The following is a 23,332-nucleotide window of genomic DNA, read 5'->3' as shown; positions in this document are numbered from 1 at the left end:
CCAGTATTATCAGTTTTTGTTGTTGCTTACTTTGTTTCAACTCTGACCGTTGAGAGCTTTTTTACATCGGCTTCTGTGCTTTTTCAGCAAGCCCTCTTCCTTTTTGTTTTTTGAGCTATGTCATTAACCTTCCAGTCCTACAAGATGCTCCAGGCTTCTCTTGTATTTTTCTCTCAAGCCCAGGAATCAACTACTTCGCCAAGGAGCCCTAATTGCTTTCATCAGAGAGTGGTATTTAGAAACCCAGATATGGCCACTAAGTGTGCTTAGTGCTACTGCAGGTCTCCATAGCCCTCATGACTAGAGTTAAAGGAATATATGTATATTTACTAACTCATGCATACATGTCTGTATGTATATATGTGTTTGAGCAAGCTCCTGGATATGGTGAAGGACAGGGAAGCCTAGCGTGCTGCAGTCCATGGGGTCGCAAAGAGTCAGACACGACTGAGCGACTGAACAACAAATATATGTGTTTAAAAAAAAAAAAAACCCTAGCGCAAGTTCATACTGATTCGAATCCATCCCTACAGGGTTCATTTTTGTCTTCTCCCTTATTTGAGACTTCTTTCTGTAATAGAAACCTGGATTGTATCATCTTTATGTTTACTTATTTTTTAATCTTAATTCACATATAATTTTAAAATTGAGAAAATTTACCAGCCAGGATTCAGTGTTTATATATTATTTTAGTCCATAGCCTTACTATATCTAGTAAAAAACACCACTTTCTAAAGTTCCTTAGGTCAGTTCCTTTTCTCCTACCCTTCATTGTGGTTATAATAGGTTTTTATTATAATGCTGTTAGGATCATTTTTCACCTTCAGCATTGTTACATACTTATTGTTTTCAGGGTAAGTATGTTTTCAGGGCCTTGTAAAAGAAAAACTGATTTTCTCATGTTGAGCAAGAATTTTTGAGCCTTTTATATTTTACTTTATTTCCTATTTGTTTCTATATGTTGATCAGTTTTCTTTTTCTTGCAGCAAAAGAAGGTAAACCCTAAACAGATTTTGTCATGCAAAATATTTCCACAAGGATGTTCTAATCAGCTTCTATGTCATAAGTCAGAATCAACCCACCAGCGTAATTCTCCCTTTTCCAGTGCTCCAGGAAGGCACACATACCTCATGTTTATTTGAGTTATTCTGCTCTCTTCAGTCATTGTGATAGCATTATACATTTTTTACATAAAAGTTTGTTTTTACATAAACATTCCTAGATACATGAGCTTCTTTCACTTCCTGCTCTTCCGTGCATCGTTCTGTTCAGCTACACTGGTCCCCTTGCTGCTCTTGAACTCACTGGACACATTCCCATGTCAGCGCCTTTGCCATCAGTTTCCTCCCTCTGCCTAGGTCTCGGGCATTCCTGGTCCCTCATCTTAATGCTCTGCTACTTGTCTCCTGTTAGAGAGGCCTTTCTGGACCACCCTGTGCATAGTAGCCTCCCTTTTACATGTAACTTTCCCCTTTATTTTTTCTTTATTTTTCTATAGCACCTATCACTATCTGACAAAACTTTATATAAAAAACAAAGATTTATATATGTATATGTGTGTGTGTATGCATATGCATGAGCATGTTGTGTTATTGCTAGTTCCCCCATTTGAGCAAGGACTTTGTTCATATCTGTCTTCAGGATCTAGAAGAGACCTGGGAAACCTGACACATAGACACTCAGTAAATGTTTGTTGAGTGAATGAATGTCGGCTTGCCTCAAGTGAATGCTGGTTGAAGTAGTTGAACACTTGTACTTAAATTCTCAGTGATATAAATCAGTATTGTAGAAAATTTTTTTCTTATCTTCCTCTCTTTGGGTTTTCAAATATCTTTTAATAATAGCAGCTAATCTAGGTTTAAAATAAGGGTTTGGAAATCACATTCATACAATATTTAATATTGAAAACTCTCCTCTCTTATATAAAACTGACATTCTCATTATTTTAATCAGTAAAAGAAACATGTTAAAAGTGATGGGACATATTCAGAGATTTGACTTTATTTTTTAAAGCTTAGGTTAAATTCACTGTCATCTTCTGTTTTCTGTTTGGTATACACTCAGACCAGTTTATAGGTTTTTTACTCTTTCTGGAGCTCATGCTTTTCTGGCTTTCCCACAGGGAGAGTTATTCCTCTCTACCTTTTGTGACCTGCCTTTGTGTAGAATTGACTGCTTTCTCTTTTGAGGCTTTTACTTGTCTGTGTCCTGCAAGCTTGTAAACCCTTTAAGATTAGGAATTAGATACTATCTTTGTATCCCCAACCCCTTGAATACTTTCTGGCTTACAGAAGGGATAATAAATCTTTAGTGACTGGAGAAAGACTTATTATGAAGTTTTTTTTATATCTATGGACATTTATAATACTTGTTTTTAAAAATCTTGGCATAGGAGTAAACACGGAAGTACCAACTTCATTCCAGAGCAGTTTTTGGATGACTTCATCGATCTTGTTATCTGGGGCCATGAACATGAGTGTAAAATAGCTCCAACCAAAAATGAACAACAGCTCTTCTACGTGTCACAGCCTGGAAGTTCAGTGGTCACTTCTCTTTCCCCAGGAGAAGCTGTAAAGAAGTGAGTAATGATTATATTTTCCAAATCAGTTCTTAAAAATATTTGCTATAATAATCTGGTCATCTCATAGGCCAAAAGTACTGATGGTGCTGTTACTTATATGATAAATTTATTTATAAAGACTGATCATTCCATATACTGTTACTATTTTCCCAGATTTTAAGCTGTTTTCAGCAGGAGAAGACCCCAGTGGTATTAATGATTTTGCTGTTCATTAGGCCAATTCAAGGCTAACATTTTTTATTAATTAAATTTTAAGTAGAATGCTATAGGAAAGTTGATGAATGAGTAGATTTTATTCTGGGGAAGAAGAATGTTTACATTTTTTCCTGTGATATAACATTAAGATCAAATTACTAAAAGTCTTGGTGGTCCAGTGGTTAAAAATCTGCCTTGTAATATGCAAGATACAGGTTCGATCCGTGATCAGGGAACTAAGATCCCACATGCCACAAAGCAACTAAGCCCAGGCACCACAACTACTAAGCGTTGTATGCCACAACTAGAAAGTCCACAGCCAAAAAAAAAAAAAAAAAAAACAGATCAAATTACTAAACATTTTTTAAGGAGGGGAGGTTGTAAGGATTTTGTAGACATTAACAAATATGATCGTTTTGATGTGCACATCTTCCTGAGGAAATTTACAATGTGACTAGGCTTTCATTTCCCTCCTCATTTCAGACACATTGGTTTGCTGCGTATTAAAGGAAGGAAGATGAATATGCAGAAAATTCCTCTCCGCACAGTGAGGCAGTTTTTCATGGAAGATGTTGTTCTGGCTGATCATCCAGACATTTTTAACCCAGATAATCCTAAAGTAACACAAGTCATACAGAACTTCTGCTTGGAGAAGGTAATTCTTCTAGATAAAGGTCAATGAAATCTATTTTAGTTGAGAGGTTATTTACATTGAATTAAATACTTCAGTAGACTAGAGGGAAGACATTACATTTGCTATATTCTCATGAAACCTTTAAGGAACCACTGTTCAGTAAATGAGTTTAGGCGTAAGGTTTTTTTTTTAAGTCTTTGAGATGGAAGAATGTTACATATAGAGGAAACTTTAAGCCCCACTCCCAGATCCTTTCCTCCTTCTCAGAGACGTATGTATAATCACTTTTCTCTTTTTATCCTGATTTGATAATTTGTTCATTTTATTAATGAAAGCAGTAACTTTGGGGAATCACAGGATACTATGGTAGATGAGGAGAACCTTAGCCTAGTAATCTCCCTCACACATCCTTTCACCCTGAAATCTACCTCCAGATAAAATCTTGAAATATGTCTGCTAGGGCTTCCCTGGTTGCTCAGCTGGTAAAGAATCCTCCTGCAATGCAGGAGATCCTCGTTCAATCCTGGGTCCGGAAGATCCCCTGGAGAAGGGATAGGCTACCCACTCCAGTATTGTTGGGTTTCCCTGGTGGCTTAGATGGTAAATAGTCTGCTTACAATGCAGCAGACCTCGGTTCAATCCCTGGGTTGGGAAAATCCCCTGGGGGAGGGCATGGCAACCCACTCCAGTATTCTTGCCTGGAGAATGCCATGGACTGAGGCGTCTGGTGGGCTACAGTCCCTGGGGTCGCAGTGAGTCAAACATGATTGAGCGATTAAGCACAGCACAGGGAACATGTCACTTCAGTGTAAGTCCCATACCTCCTCCCATACAGATCACCATCCCTAAACCTCTGTAGAATTTCTTGAGCCACTTTGAAATTGGATGAATGCATTTGATAATATGGAACTTGACATCTTAATACAGTAAGTCCCCTACACGTGAATCTTTAAGTTGCAAACTTTGAAAGATGCGGACATGCGTTTGCATGTCCCATCACTTAAATTAGTTCACATGTCTGGTGTACATTGTCACATGCATGCATCCTCTGCAAATGGCTGTACTCTGGTGTACTGTACTGCACTGCACTGTACAGAGGGCTTCCCTGATGGCTCAGCAATAAAGTGTCTGCTTGCAGTGCAGGAGACATGGGTTTGATCACTGGGTTGGGAAGGTCCCCTGGAGAAGGAAATGGCAAGCCACTCCAGTATTCTTGCCTGGAGACTCCCAGGCAAGAGGAGCATGGTGGGCTATGGTCCATGGGGTCGTAAGAGTCCAACATGACTTAGTGACTAAACCACCACAACCACTGTATAGAGTATAGTAATACAGTATCTTTATTTCAAGCTGAAGAATGTCTGGAAGGAAGCGTAAAAGCAGCAGTGATGTAGCTGGTACTGTTGTACTTTTCAAAGTACTACATTTAAGATTAAAAATATTTTCTTTATTTTTTGTGTTTGTTTTTATGTATTATTTGTATGAAAAGTATTATAAACCTATTTGTGCATGTGTGCCAAATTGCTTCAGTTGTGTCTGACTCTTTGCAACCCTTTGGACTGTAACCCACCAGGCTCCTCTGTCCATGGGATTCTCCAGGCAAGATTACTGGAGTGGGTTGCCATGCCCTCCTCCAGGGAATCTTCCTGACCCAGGGATCAAACTTGCATCTCTGTGTCTCCTGCATTGGCAGATGTGATCTTTACCACTAGCACCCCCTGGGAAACCTATTACAGAATAGGATTATGTAGCCGATTGTGTTAGTTGAGTACCTAGGATAACTGTTAGACTTACAAACAAATTAGACTTACAGATTTGCTGTTGGAACAGAAGTCATTCATATGTAACATTAATTGCTAACACTTACTCAGTTCTTAACTCTGTGTATGCTCTTCTGCTTTGCATTTTATTCTCACAAAAAGCATGATAATAATGCTTTCATTGCTTGTATATTCCTGACACTGTTGACAGCATTTTGCATTTAATCCACTTAGCAATGCTATAGAACAGTAGAGTCTACCATCCACACTTTATAGAAGGAGGAGCTGAACCTTAAAGTGAGACAAACATGATAACCAGTAAACTGTGGAAACGCCCACTGGAGCTGAACCTTAAAGTAACTCACCCAATGTGTCAACTTTACTAGCAGCATGTAACTCAAATAACTGAAAGGTTTAGGTTTGCTGGTTTCAAGATGACCAGATTCAGAAACTTAGATTAAGATAGCAGGTCCTTCTGTCTCTGTTTCCATGTTTAGTCCTGTGCCACCCAGTCCTGTGGTTTTTATCTCAAGCTTCACTGTATGTAAGGAAGTCTGTCATGCAGTGGCCCACAGACTTACATTGCCTTTACAGCTAAAAGAATCATTTTTTTCCCAGTGGTTCCAGATAAACCCCTTAAACATTGAGTTTCCCTGGACTGAGGTCATGTACTCGTCCCTGAACCCGATCTCTCAGGCGAGGGAGATGGAGCATGAGTGAGTGGATTGTCCCAGCCTAGTCAGGGAGCTCAGGGTCTCTCAGCCTTGGCACAGCTGACAGTTTAGACTGGGAAATGCTTTGTTGTGGGAGCTTGTTCTGTGCACAGTGGGATTTTTACAAGTCCTCTCTGACCTCTACCACTAGATGCCAGCCAGAAATACCTCTTCCCCCTAGTCATGACAATATCTTTATTTTGAGGTTGAAGAAATGCTTGAAAATGCAGAACGGGAACGTCTGGGAAATTCTCAACAGCCAGAGAAGCCTCTTATACGACTGCGAGTAAGTCCTATTTAGATGAATTCAGCTTTATTGATTTTCAAAGGAGAGTTTTGTACAGTTTACATGAATTTTTTTTTTTTTTTTTTGGTAAAATAGCAAAGAGAGTACGTATAGTAAAAAGAGCTATCATCATTGGTGAAGAAAATAATAAAGCAGCCAGTATTTGATTTAATCATAGTTTCATTCCTTTCTATAAACTTTTTATTTTATATTGGGTTATGCTGCTGCTAAGTCGCTTCAGTCGTGTCCGACTCTTAGCGACCCCAAGGACTGCAGCCTACCAGGCTCCTCTGTCCATGGGATTTTCCAGGCAAGGGTACTGGAGTGGGTTGCCGTTGCCTTCTATATTGGGGTATAGCTGATTAAAAATGTTGTGACACTTTCAAGTGAACAGTGAAAGGACTCAGCCATACATATATATGTTCTCCCCCAAATCCCCCTCCCATCCAGGCTGCCACATAACACTGGTAAAGTTCCATGTGCTATATATATAGCAGGTCCTTGTTGGCTATCCATTTTAGTTTATTCTGATAGGTTTGATGGTTTTGTTTTCTTGCTTCCCTCATTTCTAAATAGTGTTGTGTTGACTAGGTTGGCCGAGCTCTCGGACTTCATCGCTTGCGGTCCCCGCTCTCCCCTCCTTCCAGGCACTCGGACTTCTTGCAGTGCCTCGGACATATCAGACCCGCTCACTTCCTCCAGGTCTGCTCACGTCACCCAAGTAGTCACCTCAGTGGACCCCAGCCTGATTAAGACTGTAACCCCCAGGTCCTCTCTCCAGCACTACTGATTTCACTTACCCTTCTCTACGTCTTCTTTTTTTCCCCACAACACATCCACCTGAACTACAACATCCAATTTATTTGTTTATTTATTTTGGTTATTATTTGTCCTCAGCTACCAAACTATCTGCTCTACGGAAGCATGGAACTTTGTGAATCTTGTTAACTAATGTAGCCAGAGATCCCAGAACAGTCCCTGGCAATTGCAAGTGCTTGATAAATACGTGGCAAGAACTGACATTTCAGAGTTAGAAAATTCTAAGAAATTGAAGTGTTTCCTGTGCCTCTAAACCTGCTTATCTTTTGCATCATGATATTCACAAATAACAAGACTTCTTTTTTTTGGCCACCCCTGTGCCTTTCTCTTCTAGCTCCTACCTTTTCTGATTTTCTTCCCCCCAAAATAATACATTGTCTGTATTGCTCATATAACAGTCTCTTCCGCAGTCCACTATAATCAAGGCTGTGACACCACCATCTCAGGTGAAAAATGCAACCTTCAACTGTCAAATCCAGTAGATTTTTTTCATCTTAGTGAGTCACTCTTTGGCATTCTCTTCTACAAGTTTTCTTTGTCCCTTCCTATATTTTAGTTAGTCCTGTGTCCAGTCTAGGCATATGATCACCTATAGAATGATGGCTCCCAAATTTTGACCTACCCCTGAGACATCCTTGTTGGAGTCCAAGAGTCCTTCTAAAGCCTTGTGCCCAAGGGATATGACCCTCAAACTGCAGCAGCACTGGCATCACCTGGGAAAATCTTAAAAATACAGAATCTCAGGCTCCATATTAAACCCACTGAATTGCATTTTAACAGGATCCCCCCAAAATTTATATGCACATGAAAATTTGAGAAGCCCTGGGCCATACAGGATGAAGGTAAAGAAGACAGTCTAGAGTCAGACTGTCTGGTTTGATTCCAGCTCTGTCACTAGCTATGTGACCTTGAGCCACTGGGTCTCTTGTCCCTGGGTATGTGCTTTCTAGATCTGAGTGAATTCTCTCCATCTCATTGTCATTGCTGTAGCTGAGCCCGGATGCTCTCTTAGCAGTCTCTTCCTTTGTGTCCTTAATCTCCTCTGTACATACTTCTTACAGCACTGTTCAGGTTCTGCTTGCAGCTGCTTCTTTACATGGTTTGTCTTCCTAGCCAGCTTCTTAGTTTCTTTCCAACCAGGATGCTGTTTTATTTATGTTATATCTGGCCCTTGGCAGAGTACTTAGACATTGTGGACACTTCAGTAAAGTTTGCTTAGTGAATAATTTTGTAACATTTAGAAGCAGAAAATTACAAATAAAACTAGACTGGAGTTCAGTTGTTAAAAATGTGTTTTGGGGAGACCCCCTAGCTTGAGCATTTGGCGTTTTCTGGTTTAGAACGTGGCAGCTGTAGAGATGGTTTGTCTGGGTAATAGAAACTTAGCTGCTTTAAGAGAACCACACAGATCTCTTTATCAGGGCAGAAGCACCATGTTTCTCATCTATGTCTGCCTGATACTGTTAAAACTAATCAGACTTAAATTGGAAATAGGCGTTCCTTTTCCCAAACACATTACTAATTCATTAATGATAAAAAGAAGAAATATCTTCCTGTAGGTAGTATTCCAAAATATTGGCTAGATGACCCTCATTGATTCACTAATTCAATGAACAGATGTTTACTGAGTTACTGAGTGCCTTCTTTTCTGCATGTGAGAGTGTGGGGTGGGCAGTGAAGATAAAATAGACAAGGCTTACAGGAGGTGGAGGTGTGAGAAGAGACAAAATAAACAAATAGCAAATATGTGAACAGAATCTTAGCTAGTGCTAAGTGTGACAGAGAGTGTAAGTGGGGTGGAGGTTAGGTGTAGTCTGGAGAGGCTGGTGATGTAGTACAAAGCTTGTTCCCAGAGCATCCTTTGAGAACAGCTGGTTTAGGAAAATGATTATATCTGTTTTTCTTTGTAAGGGGCTTGGTGCCATAAGAGATGTCTTTAGAAAAAGCCTGCCTTGAGAATCATTGTTAGTTCTAAATAGAAATCGTGAGCCCTCTTGTACCTGCAGTTTCGTATCTGCAGATATGGAGGGCTGATTGAACTCTGCCACTTTATACAAGGGACTTCAGCATCTGCAGACTTTGGTGTTCCCAGCCAGGGGTCCTGGAATCAATCCCCCTGAAATACCAAGAGGTGACTGTCACGTGTTTTGAAGGTGATCATTTCTCAAAGCTCACAGACTTGCTTCTTTTCCTCCATGAATTTTCCCAGTGTTTATTATTGTCTGATGTGAAAGCTTATCCTTACGTGATAAACCAATTAATAAATACATCTAGTGCCAGCCAGCATTCTATTTGGATATCTGTTTTAAAAGTTTAAGAAAACTTGTTTAGAAATATCCCATCCTTTTTCAGATGATATTCCTGGTTCCTAGAGTGTTTTTACCATGGGGAGATACAGTGATTCTGACATTGTGGGAATTCTTGCTGTACCTTGATTCCATCAAACAATGTTTTGCAGAAGCATAAACCTTTGAAGCTTTATTTTTTCATAGAATAAATTGTGTAACATCATCATGATCTTTAAAATGAATTGTAGAATATTAACATACAGTACTAACTTAAAAGTCTTACCCATAAATACTGAAATTGTTGCTCTCTTGTTTGCTAGCCTTTGTAACTTGTTCTGTATTTCCAGGTGGACTATAGTGGAGGCTTTGAACCATTCAGTGTTCTTCGCTTTAGCCAGAAATTTGTGGATCGGGTAGCTAATCCAAAAGATGTTATCCACTTTTTCAGGCACAGAGAACAAAAGGAAAACACGGGTAAGCTGGTTGTCTGTTTTTTTAAAGATATTTTTAGCATCTTTCTTTTTAAGGTATTTTTTTGGCTATGCAAGGTCTTTGTTTCTTTGCAGTTTTTCCTCTAGTTTTGGCAAGCAGGGACAACTCTGTAGTTGGGGTATGGGAACTTCTCATTGCTGTGCCTTCTCTGTTGTGGAGCTCGGGGCCCTAGGGCACTTGCATTTCAGTAGTTTTGGCAAGTGGGCTCAGTAGTTGCAGTCCCGGGCTCTAGAACACAGGCTCAATAGTTGTGGTGCACAAACTTAGTTACTCTAAGGCATGTGGGATCTTCGCGGATCAGAGATCAAACCCACGTCTTCTGCATTGGCAGGCAGAGTCTTTACCACTGAGCCACCTGTGGTAAATTTGATCCCAGGTTCAGGAAGATTCCCTGGAGAAGGAAATGGTAACCCACTACAGTATTCTTGCCTGGAAAATCCCATGGACAGAGGAGCCTGGCAGAGGAGTCAGTGGACTCACAAAGAGTCAGACACGACTTAGTGACTAAACACTCACGCATGCAGGCAAAAATTAGATAGCAATCGCTTATAAACCTGCGGGTATCAGTGAAGAAATGATAGCTTTCATAGTTTTTTTTTAAACATGCTGCTGATTAACAACACATACTTTATATATTTAGTGTTTACATATCTATTATTACTATATATTCTTAATGTTTAGAGAATATACTCTTAAATTTTACAGCTAAATATTTCAACTTCACGGCATATATGATTTAAGATTCCGGACTTAAGAGATGTCCCAGAATATTAAAAAGATATATACTTAAGGGCTAATTAAGTTTTGTGAAAACTAATTGCCTTTATTTTAGCATTTATCAAAAACAGGTAACCTGACTGAAATAGTGCTTCTTCATAAGAAATATTGACCTTTTTTAAATACAATGGCTCTTCTCCTTAGAACTATTGAGTCAGAATTAATATGTCCCTTGTTTACATATATACCACATTGGTTTTTATTAACCCTGATTTAATGAGCTTCTATTTTCATAGTTAAGTTGTGATCAAAATAGTGTGTACTGTTAATTCAGCCTGAAATAGTCATTTGGATATTTAAATAGAGCTCATAGAATACTGTTTTAGGGGAAAACAATCCATATCAGAGAAAGGTTTTTATGCTATTAATTTTACCTAGTTATTGATGATGATTTACTTTAATCATTCATCCTTATCAATTCCTTGGAGTTTTATTGGTATAGCATTTGTGAGAATATGGAATTTAGAACTGGTTCCTTATTTTATTTGTTTCATCCATAGTGAGTCTTGTTCTGATGATCCCTTTTTTGCTTAAACATTAATTGCTTAATGGAAACAATGACCCTTTCATGTATCATTTTGAAAGCATGAAATTGTTTGTTGTTTTGGCCAGCTCTGCTACTTCAACCACTTGTGTGAAATCATGCAAATCGCTTAATCTCTCTGATCTTTAGTTTTCTTGTCATCAAAATTAGGATAATAACTGTACCTGCCTCAGAGTACTGTTGTGAGGATTAGAAGATATAATGTATGTAAATGGTCTTAACATAGTGTCTGGCGTAGTGAAATGTAGTAATCATATTTATGAAATAATATTAATTCTCCCCGGAGAAGGCGATGGCACCCCACTCCAGTACTCTTGCCTGGAAAATCCCATGGACGGAGGAGCCTGGTAGGCTGCAGTCCATGGGGTCGCACTTTCACTTTTCACTTTCATGCATTGGAGAAGGAAATGGCAACCCACTCCAGTGTTCTTGCCTAGAGAATCCCAGGGATGGGCAAGCCTGGTGGGCTGCCGTCTATGGGGTCGCACAGAGTCGGACACGACTGAAGCGACTTAGCAGCAGCAGCATTAATTCTCCCATCTTGAAATTCAAAAAGGATTTCTATTTACTTGTCCTCACTGCTTTGCAAGAGGCATGCTGAACTTTGTGCCTCTTTATCCTGTAAGCCATGGCATAAGCTTTTCCCTCTGCCTAAGATATTTTGTCTTTCTCTTTTTTTGCTTAGTGAGTCTTACTCATTCTGCAAGTCTTGAGTCAAGTGATAGTAGTGTTTGCTATCTGCACATTATTTTGAGTCTTCTTGGGGAAGAAATAGTTCATTTCTTCTTGGTGTGTCATATTTTTATTCTCAGCTCTGTTGTAGCACTTACCACCTTTTATTGTAATCATTAGCTATTATGGGCTGTCTCCTATCATTTTATTATTGTATTTTCCACACCATGTTGCACACCTGCTGGACAGTTAATATTCATTTTCCCTGACAAAAGTTATGAACAGAGCATATTACCAGACATGCTTTTTGACTTCTTACCCAGTACTCTTTTTATTCTGTACCTACTTTTTTTTGAGACAACCATCCTGCGTAAGAATGCAGTAAATCTGCTTTACTACACACGCTTCCTATTTGTCTCTCAGAATATTAAACATATATGTACTATGGGCTCAGATTTAATTAATAATTTTTGCTGTTTCATCAAGGATATTCTTTAGTGAAACTGGCTGTTTGCTTTGTCTTGTTTTGAACTGTGAATACAAGGTGATGACTATTAGTAGAGCTCAGAACCACTGCCTTCACTCATCCCAAGGCACTGGCAGTTTTACCCAGTGCTGCTTTTGTATCATCAGTGTAAGTGGCAATACCGTGGAAAAGGTTAATAATGTCTTAGTATTACTATTGAGCCCCCTGAAGCAGTATGGGGAACTCCCAGAGATCTGTGGACCACCCTTGAAGATGGAGCCAAGAGACATGTCACTTGGAGATCAGGAAAAGAAGTAGAGACTTGGGGGGAAAGACTCTTGAAACTAGCAAAAATGCCATATTTTTGTCTCAAAATTTATTACGTTGAGCAAGCTGACAGTTGATAAAGTTTGGGCATACCTCCTCCACTGACAGGAATGTGCAGTGAATTTGGGTACTTTAATATTAAGGTGTCTGTGTGCGGTTAGTCGTGTCTATGGACTGTAGTCCGCCACAGATTACAGTCTGTCCGTGGGATTTTCCAGGCAAAAATAGGGAGTGGGTTGCCATTTCCTTCTCCAGGGGATCTTCCTGACCCAGAGATTGGACCAACGTCTCCTGCAGTGGCAGGTGGATTCCTTACCACTGAGCCACCAGGAAGGCCCCAACATTGAAATAGAAACTGTTATTTTTTCTCTTCATGGATGTCTTTTTTCTAGGAGAAGAGATCAACTTTGGCAAGTTCATCTCAAAACCCTCAGAAGGAACAACACTAAGGGTTGAAGACCTTGTAAAACAGTATTTTCAAACTGCGGAGAAGGTAATTTCTTAATTACAGTTCTCCATTTGAATTAGTGGTGATCTTATAATAACAGATTTCAATTTAGGATATGTATAATTGACAATTTAAACAAAATGAATCCTCAGAATGTTTTCATGAAGTAAGTAGGGTGATAATCAGTTACACTCATTTATAGTTATTATATATCAAGAAAAATAACTGCTTAATTAATGTTAGTTATTAACACCACAATTATTGTGTATTATTGTTGTTATCCTTTCTTTTTACCTCTGCTACATAAGTTTGAATCTGGGATTTAATTTTCTTGCATCAGGATGTAATTTCAGAATTGCTTTATTATATAGCCACAGGATGGTGATGCTACTCTTACCATCATGAGTATATGCCATTTTGAGATCCTCTGGTTATTTTATCTTCCTGTTGCTGCCGAAATAAATTTAGTGGTTTAAAACAATGTAAACCTAGTGGTTTAGAACAATGCAAATTTATTATTTTAACAATCTTTTAGGTCAGAAATTCACTCTTCTCCCTGGACTAAAATTGAGGTATTAGCAGGGCTGTGTTCCCTTTTAGAAGCTGTAGAGTAGAATTCATTTTCTCAACTTCTCCAGCTTCTGGCTGTTCCTACCTTACTTGGCTCAAGGCCCCTTCTTCCATCTTCAAAGCAAGCAACATTGTATCTGCCTTGCTGTCTTTCCCCAGATACATCTCTCTGACTCCCTTCTGTGCCTCACTTCTGCTATGAAGGATGCTTGTTATTATACTGAGCCCACCCGGATAGTCCCTGCTCATCTCCATTTTGTATCCAGCTGATTGCTGCTAAGTTGCTTCAGTTGTGTCCAACTTGTGTCCGACTCTGCGACCCCATAGATGGCAGCCCACTAGGCTCCCCCGTCCCTGGGATTCTCCAGGCAAGAACACTGGAGTGGGTTGCCATTTCCTTCTCCAATGCATGAGAGTGAAAAGTGAAAGTGAAGTTGCTCAGTCGTGTCCAACTCTTCACGACCCCATGGACTGCAGCCTACCAGGCTCCTCCGTCCATGGGATTTTCCAGGCAAGAGTACTGGAGTGGGGTGCCATTGCCTTCTCCGATCCAGCTGATTAGCAATCTTAATTCCAGTTGTAACCTTAATTCTCCTTTGCCATGTAACATATTCATGGGTCACAGAGGTTAGGATGTGGACATCTTTAAGGGGGCCACTATTCTGCCCTGGAGAGGGAAATGGCAGCCCTCGCCAGTATTCTTTCCTGGGAAATCCCATGGACAGGGGAGTCTGATGGGCTACAGTCCATGGGGTCACAAAGAGTCAGACACAACTGAATGACTAAACAGCAAACAATTCTGCCTTCCACGCTGGTCAACCTAATCTGATCATCAGCTCCCATTTCTGCACTCTGTGTCCCAGACACTCAGGCCTCTCTGTTTTCATAGGTCCTGGACTCTACTCCTGTTACTTTACACTTTGCTGTTGTTGGCCTGTAATATTTCTAGGCTTAATTACTGTCCTTTGTTTTCTTTTGCTTTGCTTCATTTTTCCTCCAGTAACTAGATAACTTTTTTGTCTTTTTCCTTGATTCTGTAATTTTCCTTACTTGTATAGAATTGTTTTGTAGGGAAAATACTGTTTTCTGCATCAGAAAATACTGTTTTCTGTCTCTTACAGAATGTACAGCTCTCACTTCTAACAGAAAGGGGAATGGGTGAAGCAGTACAAGAATTTGTGGACAAGGAAGAAAAAGATGCCATAGAGGAATTAGTGAAATATCAGTTGGAAAAAACACAGCGATTTCTTAAAGAACGTCATATTGATGCCCTAGAAGATAAAATCGATGAAGAGGTGAATAATTTGGGGTGAAAAATCTATTTAGATAGTCTCTCCTTAAGAGTAGCTCTGCATTCCTTTCTGGTAAATCACTACTTCTCTGATTTGTTCAGTTTCCTCATCTTTAAAATTGAGATCACAAAATGAGGATTAAATTATAAAATGTCTAATAAGTGTCTAGAATATGGTCTCAAAAATGATTGATACCTAGTGAATGTTAAGTGCTTTAAAATGAACCTCATAGGGTGAAAATGTCTACTTCAATTTTTTAGTAAGTTTTGATTAAGATTTTGAATTTCACTTAGAAAATGCAGTTCCTGTAAGCATAAAAGCAGAGTAAAAACTCTTTAGATTTGACTACATAAAATTTTTGAATGTTTGCATGTCAGATTGTCAAAAAAACACATGGTACTGACATGGAAAACATACTTGTATGTGGGCAGAATAACAGGTTAATATTCTTAATATAATGTTAAAGGGCTCTTATGAATCTTAAGATTACTAAATATTTCAATAACATAATGAACAGAGGACCTGAATAGGTGGTTCACAAAAGAAATACAAATGGCTAATAAGCATATGAAAATGGTATTTAACCTATGATAATCAAAGAAACTCAAATTAATTTTTTATTTGTCAAAGTAGCAATGATTTGTTAAAGATATTTAGTACCCTGCTGGTAGAGTATTGAGTTTGAACAGCTGCACTATAAAGCATTTTGGCAGTGTATGTCAAGAGGCTTAAGATTTTCCCTTTAATTCAGCCCTAGGAAATTTTCTTAAGACAATAATGAGATAGAGATTTGAATGGGATGTAATTTATCTCAGTGTTACCTGTAGGGGAGATGTCAGAAATGTTTTGGTAAAATGTTGGCACATAGATACTATAGAATACTATGTGTTTGTGCTAAGTTACTTCAGTCGTGTCCGACTCTTTGCAACCCTGTGGACTAGGACCCTCCAGGCTCCTCTGTCCATGGGATTCTCCAGGCAAGAATACTGGAGTGGGTTACCGTGCCCACTTCCAGGGGATCTTCCCTATCCAGGAATTGAGCCCATGTCTCTTGAGTCTCCTGCATTGGCAGGTGGGTTCTTTACCATTGGTGCCACCTGGGAAGCCCATAGAATACTATGCAGCTATTAAAAATTATATTTTAAGAACATGGAAAAGTATTTTCAGTGTTAAGTGGGAAAAGAATTCCAAAGAAGTAAAACTATACACGTGATCACAATTATTTGTATTTTCTATGTGAGTATGTCTATGTGTGTATGCGAAAAAGTGGAAGAAAATATTCCAGATGTTATCAGTGGTTATTTCAGGTAGTAGGATTATAAGGGATCATTTCCTGTGTTTTCCAAATTCCCTCTAGGCAGAAGAACAAAGTATTATTTTTAAAACTCATTCCACTTGACTTTTATTTTTGTGCTTTTAATTATTTAACATCATTCTTTTAAAGCCTAATGATGTCAGCTAGTATACAACCAGTAATATTAAATGCCAGGTACTTTTACAGGGAAGGCAGATAATTTACACTTTAAAACCCCTTACTCTGTGATTCTGGATGTGTTAGGTTCATAAATTTTTAGCATGGGTAGATTTCTCAGTTAAGTGTCATAAATATAATATGACCATCCCCCGCTAAATGTAAAATGCAAAACTACAAAACTCCCAGGAGATAACGTAGGAGAACCTAGATGACCTTGTGTATGGTAATGACTTAGATTCAGCAACAAAACCATGATTTATTAAAGGAGTAATTGATAATCCAGACTGCATTAAAATTTAAAACTTTTCTTTTACAAAAGACTAAAAAAATGAGAAGACAAGCCACAGACTGGGAGAAAATAGTTGCAAAAGAAACAACATCTGATGAGGGATTATTATCTAAAATATGAAAAAATTTCTTAAAATTCAACAATAAGAAAATTTTTAAAATCCAATTAAAAAATGGACCAGGGACCTTAACAGAACAAGATAGACTATTGCCAAGTGAGCATATGAAAAGATGCTCCACATCTCATGTCATTAGGGAAACGAGGCTACTACACACTTATCGGAATGAACACCAACAGCACCAAATGCTGGTGAGGATGTAGTGCAATAGGAACTCTTATATTGCTAGTGGGAATGCAGAATGATATAGTCACTTTGGAAGACAGTCGGGCAGTTTCTTAGAAAAGTAAACACACTCTTCCCATGCTCTTCAGCAGTCATACTCCTTGGTATTTACCCAACAGAGGTGAAAACTTAAGTCCAAACAAAACCCTGCATATGGTATTTATAGCAGTTTTATTCAGAACTGCCAAAATTTGGAAGCAACCAAAATGTACTTCAGTAGGGAAATGAATAAGTGAACTGTGAAACTATCTAGATAAGGAAATGTTATTCTGTACTAAAATGAAATGACCTATCAAGCATTTAAAAGACATGGAGAAACCTTAAATGCATATTACCAAGTGAATGAAGCCAATCTGAAAAAGTAACTTGATGTACTGCACATGATTCCTCACTGTGTAACATTCTGGAAAAGGTAAAACTATGGACTTGGTAAAAAGATGTGGTTGTGGGGGTGGGGTGAAAGGATGAATAGATAGATTCACAGAGGTTTTTTAGAACAGAGAAACCACACTGTATCAAACTAAAGTGGTGGATTATACATGTATACATTATACATTTGTCCAGCCTCATAGAATGCACAGCACCAAGAGTGAGCATTGGCAAGTGAGCATATGTGAACTTTAAGGTAAATTCTGGTAAATTTAAGGTACAAGTGGTAAATACCAATTGGTATTTACCAACTTTAAGGTAAATTTACCCTAAAGTGAACTTTAAGGTAAATTCTGGAGTTTGGGTGATACAGAGTATGGAGTGTGGAGTGTCAGCTGAACAGTTTTGGTGGGGGATGTTGATATTAATAGGGGAGGCTGTGCATATGTGGGACAGGGTATATGGGAAATCTAGGTAACTTCATTTTAATTTTGTTGTGAACCCAAGCTACTCTAAAAAAAATAAATAAAATAAGCTCCCCTCCTCATACTCTACCCTCCAGAAGGACCATCTACACCTGGAGTGACATCATGACTTTTGACAGAGAGAGAGAGAGAGAAAGAGAGAGAATGTGTGTGTGTGTGTGTGTGTGTGTGTGTAGCATGGGGGCTAAGCGTATGGACTGCAGACTGGACGACCTTACTTGCTGTGGAACTGTCAGTGGGCTGTTTTAATATCTCTGCTTCATCTATGAAATAGGGATAATAGAACTACCATCAAAACTGTGAGGATTAAAAGAACACATGTAAGTCCTAGGTACACTGGCACATAATGCCTGCTCCGTATTTTTTCCCTGATTCTCATTTCTCGTCTGTGAATGACCCAGTGCTTTTGGTATATCATATGCTACCTGGAGTACTATTACATGCTATGCTATCTTTTAAAAAACAATGATTTTTCCTATATTTCCCCCCTTTTACTGAATCATAACATACACGCTGCTATTTCTTTTAACAAAACTCTGGAGCTTAGATCTTATTTCCTTTTAGCTCTTTCTCTGCTTCTTTGTTCATTTTTCACAGCAGAATTTTTTTCTATATTTGCTGCTCGGAATCTTTGCCTTCATTTTTCTCTTAAACCTGTTCCTTCTGGGGTTTTGACCCCATATTTCTAGTGAATTTACTCTGGTCAAAGTACCAGTGAACTCCGGTGCTAAATTCACTGTCCATTCTCCATCTTAAATCTCACTTGACCACTTTCTTAAATTCTTTTTTCCATTGGCTTTTAGGGCTCCACACTCTTCTGGTTGTCTTCCCACCTCATTATCTGTGCCTCTCAGTCTCTATTGATTCCTCTTACCTCTCTAACCCTCTTATGTTGGAGTCTCCAGAACTCAGTCCTTTGACCCCTTCTTTATCTACACATTCCTTTTGTATTCTCATCCAACTTCCTGGCTTTAAATACCAACATCAGTTTGATGATAACTTTTCAAAAGTCTAGCTCAGAACTCTTCTGTCAGCTCAAGTCTTCTGTAGCCAAGAGCCTGCTGGATGTTTCCACTCAGGTGTTCAGGAGACCTCCTCAGCTTCCAGCATTCCTCATCTGAGCCACTAATCCTTAGCCCCTAGTGGAAGCACCATTCTTTAATTTGCTCAGGCGATCAACCTTGAAATCATCCTTGATTCCTCTCTTCCTGTCACCTGTATCCTGCCTGGAAATCCTTTAACTCTACCTTCAGAATCTGTACAGATGTGACTGTTTCTCACCACCTCCATCACTATCAGTGGTCTAAGGCATGGCTGTTTCTCACCTTAGTTACTCCTGTTGCCTCCAAACTGGTCTCGCTGTTCTGCCTGTGTTTCTTGTCCTCCACCCTCTTTTCTGTCCTCAGTTCCACTGTTGGTGGTCCTAAAGTAATTCAGATGAAGTCACTCCTGCCAGAGAAGAAAAAGCCCTTACAGTTGTTCCCAAGGCCTTACTGGATCTGGTTTTTGTAACTTCTTCAGCCACTTGTCTGCTCAAGCCCAGCATCCCCCTTGCTGTTTTAAACATATAGTGTTTCTGCCCCGGTGCCTTTGCATGTATTCTTTCTTTTGATTGGAATGATTTCCCCCAGGTACTTGTGAAGTGCATTCCCTACCTTTTAAAATCCTTGCCACTTTATCACTTTATTACCTTTTCAGTCAGGTCTTTGATGATCTCCTGTAGCCTCTCCTTGGCACTCTCTCTGCCTCTTCCTGCATTATTTCTCTGGGAGCATGTAAAACCTTTTGCAAAAATTTCACAGGTTCACGTACTTGAAAGGACTCTGAAGACTCCACTGAGCATACTCCAGGTTTTTACTTAAAGGCAGCTGGTATAGAGTATAGGCAGGCATTAGAGATCTGGGAAATGCCAGGCACCCACTCCTCCTCTCCTTGTATGCACATTGCAAACCCAGGACTGGACACATAGCAAGATATGTGCAGAAGTTGACAGGGTTTTTTTTTTTTTAATGCCACTCTAGTCACATAAGCCATGCTAACTGCTCATCCAGGTAGGAAACCATAGTAAATTGGCGCTGGGAATGCCAGAGGCTCCTCAGAGGTAAGTAAGAACAGTTTTCCCAGTCTAGCTGATCCCAACTAGACTTGATCCCATACACCTTCTAAAATACAATATAGCTTATTTGTTTCTGATTTTCAAACACAGACAACATGCACACAGTGATTATAAGCTCCTTAAGGGCAGACTTTCTGACTCTTGTTGATTGTTGTATTCTCCACCCCTACAGTAGTACCTGGTACTTAGTGGCTTGGCTCAGTAAATATGTGCTGAGTAAATTATTAAATAAATGGAGCGTATCTCCAGCAACATAACTAAATTGTAAGAGCTTTGTGAGCAGCAACTGGTAACAAAGGAAGCTCTGTATCCGTGGCACCAGGACCAGGGTTTGCAATCATTAAACTTTCAGTGGTTGACTGTTAACAAAACGGATCTTCAAGGGCCCACCCATTTGGGACACTATTTTAGAGGAGCCTAAGGATAATTTGTGTAGTGTAATAACTCAAACCTGTTTTCGAGAGGTTTTTGTTCTTAGCTATTTTATTGAAGTATAACACCCATAGGACATTGCAGGTTCTTCCTCTGTAGTCTGACTGGCTGTTTGGCAGCAGGTAATATAATTTTGCTTATGGCCAATTTTTCTTAGAGTACATTTCTGAATTTTTAATGTAAGTCACTGGAGGAGGCAATGGCAGCCTACTCCAGTACTCTTGCCTGGAAAATCCCATGGACAGAGGAGCCTTGTAGGCTGCAGCCCATGGGGTCGCTAGGAGTCGGACACGACTGAGCAACTTCACTTTGATGTACTGGAGAAGGAAATGGCAACCCACTCCAGTGTTCTTGCCTGGAGAATCCCAGGGATGGGGGAGCCTGGTGGACTGCCATCTATAGGGTCACACAGAGTCGGATACAACTGAAGCAACTTAGCAGCAGCACTGGGAAAATACGACTTCTTTAATCTTTTGTGAAACAAAACTATACTTGAATTTCCAAGTTTTATGTTGAAATGAAAAGCGTCTGTTAAGCAGTTTTGTATTTACATAACAGACGTGTTTGTAACATATTTATGAATTTTTCTGTTACAATCCAGGTACGTCGTTTCAGAGAAAGCAGACAAAAGAATACGAATGAAGAAGATGATGAAGTTCGAGAGGTAATTTTCCTGTTAATTCCTTTGCATATTTGTCAGCTTGTTAAATCAGAATAACTAGTAGGTTTACTTAGTCTACAGGATCTTGGTTTGGTGGGTGGGACTGAGCAGGGGTTGGCTGATGACAGCTGCCTTTGACTTATTCCAGTTCAACCTATGAATATTGTGGTTGCTGATATTCTCTTTTTAACCTTCTGCTATTGTTTAAAACTTAACTAATTGTTGATACGTGTATGGAGTGGGAGGGCAGGGGGCAGGAATAATAGTTTGAAGACTTGTTATTAGTCAAAATAATTCCCAACTGCTATTAGAACATCTTATCAATATAAGATAAAACCTTACCCCACTGAGCTGATATTGTTTGCAGCAAAAAAAGAAGAGATTTAGTGTTTTGGTTAGCAGTGTCATTAAACGTAAATGCACAGTGTCCACTGGTCTTTCTAAACTGTTGAAATTTTCTTGATTGCCCTCATCACTGTCTTTTCCATCTCTTTTTAGATTAGGAATTTGGGGTTAGCAACTCTTAACTTAAACTTTGGGCCTCTGTCTGGTACTTGGTGAATTCATGATTGAAATTCAAATTGAACTATATTTTCCTATTTTCTAATTGCTGTAAGTGTTGGATGATTGCTGTCTAGTACTTAAAAATTATTTTATCAATTATTTATTTTGGACTTCTGATTGCTTTCCTTCAGCATTTTCTATAGTATCTGTTATGGGTAGCCGTTGTGTTTTTTATTAGGAATATAAACATGAAAAAGATGGTCTGGTTCCCCCAGAGAGTCTCAGTTTAGTACGTGAGACAGAGATATGCAGAAAGAAAAATTTAAACTATATGACCAGAAGTTTCATCCTCACTGAATTCATACAACTGTCCCATTAGTCCATTTTTGTTGCCTAAATATTTCAGAACTGTAGCTGACAGGTGTACTCTTGGCTGGAGAATCCCAGGGACAGGGGAGCCAGGTAGGCTGCCATCTGTGGGGTCATACGGAGTCGGACACAACTGAAGCGACTTAGCAGCAGCAGCAGCTGACAGGTGGTGAACTGGAAAGAGCTGGAACTGCTCACAAGGACCACAGCCTTTTCTAACTCAAAGAAACTATGAGCCACTCTATGTAGGGCCACTCAAAATAGATGGGTTATGGTGGAGAGTTCTGACAAAACATGGTCTACTGGAGAAAGGCATGGCAAACCACTTCAGCATTCTTGCCTTGAGAATCCCGTGAAAAGTATGAAAGGCACAAAGATCTGACACTAAAAGATGTACTCCCCAGGTCCATAGGTGCCCAATATGTTATTGGAAAAGGGTGGAGAAGTAACTCCAAAAAGAATGAAGAGATGGAGCCAAAGCAAAAACAACACCCAGTTGTGGATGTGACTGGTGATGGAAGTAAAGTCTGATGCTGTAAAGAAGAATATTGCATGGGAACCTGGAATGTTAGGTCCATGAATCAAGGTAAACTAGAAGTGGTCAAACGAGATGGCAAGAGTGAACATCGACATTTTAGGAATCAGTGCACTAAAATGGACTGGAATGGGTGAATTTAATTCAGGTGATCATTATATCTACTACTGTGAGCAAGAATCTCTTAGAAGAAATGGAGTATCCCTCATAGTCCATAAAAGTCTGAAATGCAGTACTTGGGTGCAATGTCAAAAATGACAGAATGATATCTGTTCGTTTCCAAGCCAAGCCATTAAAGAACACAGTAATTCAAGTCTATGCTCTGATCAGTAATGCTGAAGAAGCTGAATTTGACTGGTCCTATGAAAACATACAAGACCTTCTATATCTAACACCCCAAAAAGATGTCCTTTTCATTTTAAGGGACTGGAATGCAAAAGTAGGAAGTCAGGAGATACCTGGAGAAACAGGCAAGTTTAGCCTTGGAGTACAGAATGAAGCAGGTCAAAGGCTAACAGAGTTTGGCCATGAGAACGCACTTGTCATAGCACTTCCAACAACATAGGAGATGACTCTACACGTGGACATCACCAGATGGTCAATACTGAAATCAGATTGATTATATTCTTTGCAGCCAAAGATGGAGAAGCTCTATACAGTCAGCAAAAACAAGACCAGGATCTGATTGTGGCTCAGATCCTGAACTCCTTATTGCCAAATTCAGACTTAAATTGAAGAAAGTAGGGAAAAACCACTAGACCATTAAGGTATGACCTAAATTAAATCCCTAAGGATTATACAGTGGAAGTGACAAAGATTCAAGGGATTAGATCTGATAGACAGAGTGCCTGAAGAACTATGGATGGTTTGTGACATTGTACAGGAGGCAGTGAT

General features: G+C 39.3%; 1 protein-coding gene across 13 annotated transcripts in view; it reads left to right on the top strand.

Moving 5' to 3' along the window:
- MRE11 (MRE11 double strand break repair nuclease) overlaps nucleotides 1-23,332 on the top strand; it is a 73,242-nt gene that overhangs the window by 21,256 nt on the left and 28,654 nt on the right. For 11 of the 13 annotated variants that reach the window (XM_086338817.1, XM_086338822.1, XM_086338826.1 and 8 more), the window contains 7 exons: nucleotides 2,393-2,578; nucleotides 3,260-3,431; nucleotides 6,086-6,166; nucleotides 9,621-9,747; nucleotides 12,944-13,044; nucleotides 14,691-14,864; nucleotides 20,971-21,033. In XM_086338817.1, the coding sequence (XP_086194943.1) occupies nucleotides 2,393-2,578; nucleotides 3,260-3,431; nucleotides 6,086-6,166; nucleotides 9,621-9,747; nucleotides 12,944-13,044; nucleotides 14,691-14,864; nucleotides 20,971-21,033 (904 nt within the window). Of the gene's footprint in view, nucleotides 1-2,392; nucleotides 2,579-3,259; nucleotides 3,432-6,085; nucleotides 6,167-6,757; nucleotides 7,010-9,005; nucleotides 9,139-9,620; nucleotides 9,748-12,943; nucleotides 13,045-14,690; nucleotides 14,865-20,970; nucleotides 21,034-23,332 lie in introns of those variants that run through there. The other 2 variants (XR_015141733.1, XM_086338824.1) reach the window with 2 other exon arrangements.

This window comes from Bos grunniens, chromosome 15, assembly GCF_055505025.1.
Source record: "Bos grunniens cultivar Pamir isolate PY7600 chromosome 15, Bosgru_T2T1.0, whole genome shotgun sequence".
NCBI lineage: Eukaryota > Metazoa > Chordata > Mammalia > Artiodactyla > Bovidae > Bos > Bos grunniens.
The sequence above is the reverse complement of the archived record's forward strand: the minus strand, read 5'-3'. Positions and strand labels throughout refer to the sequence as shown.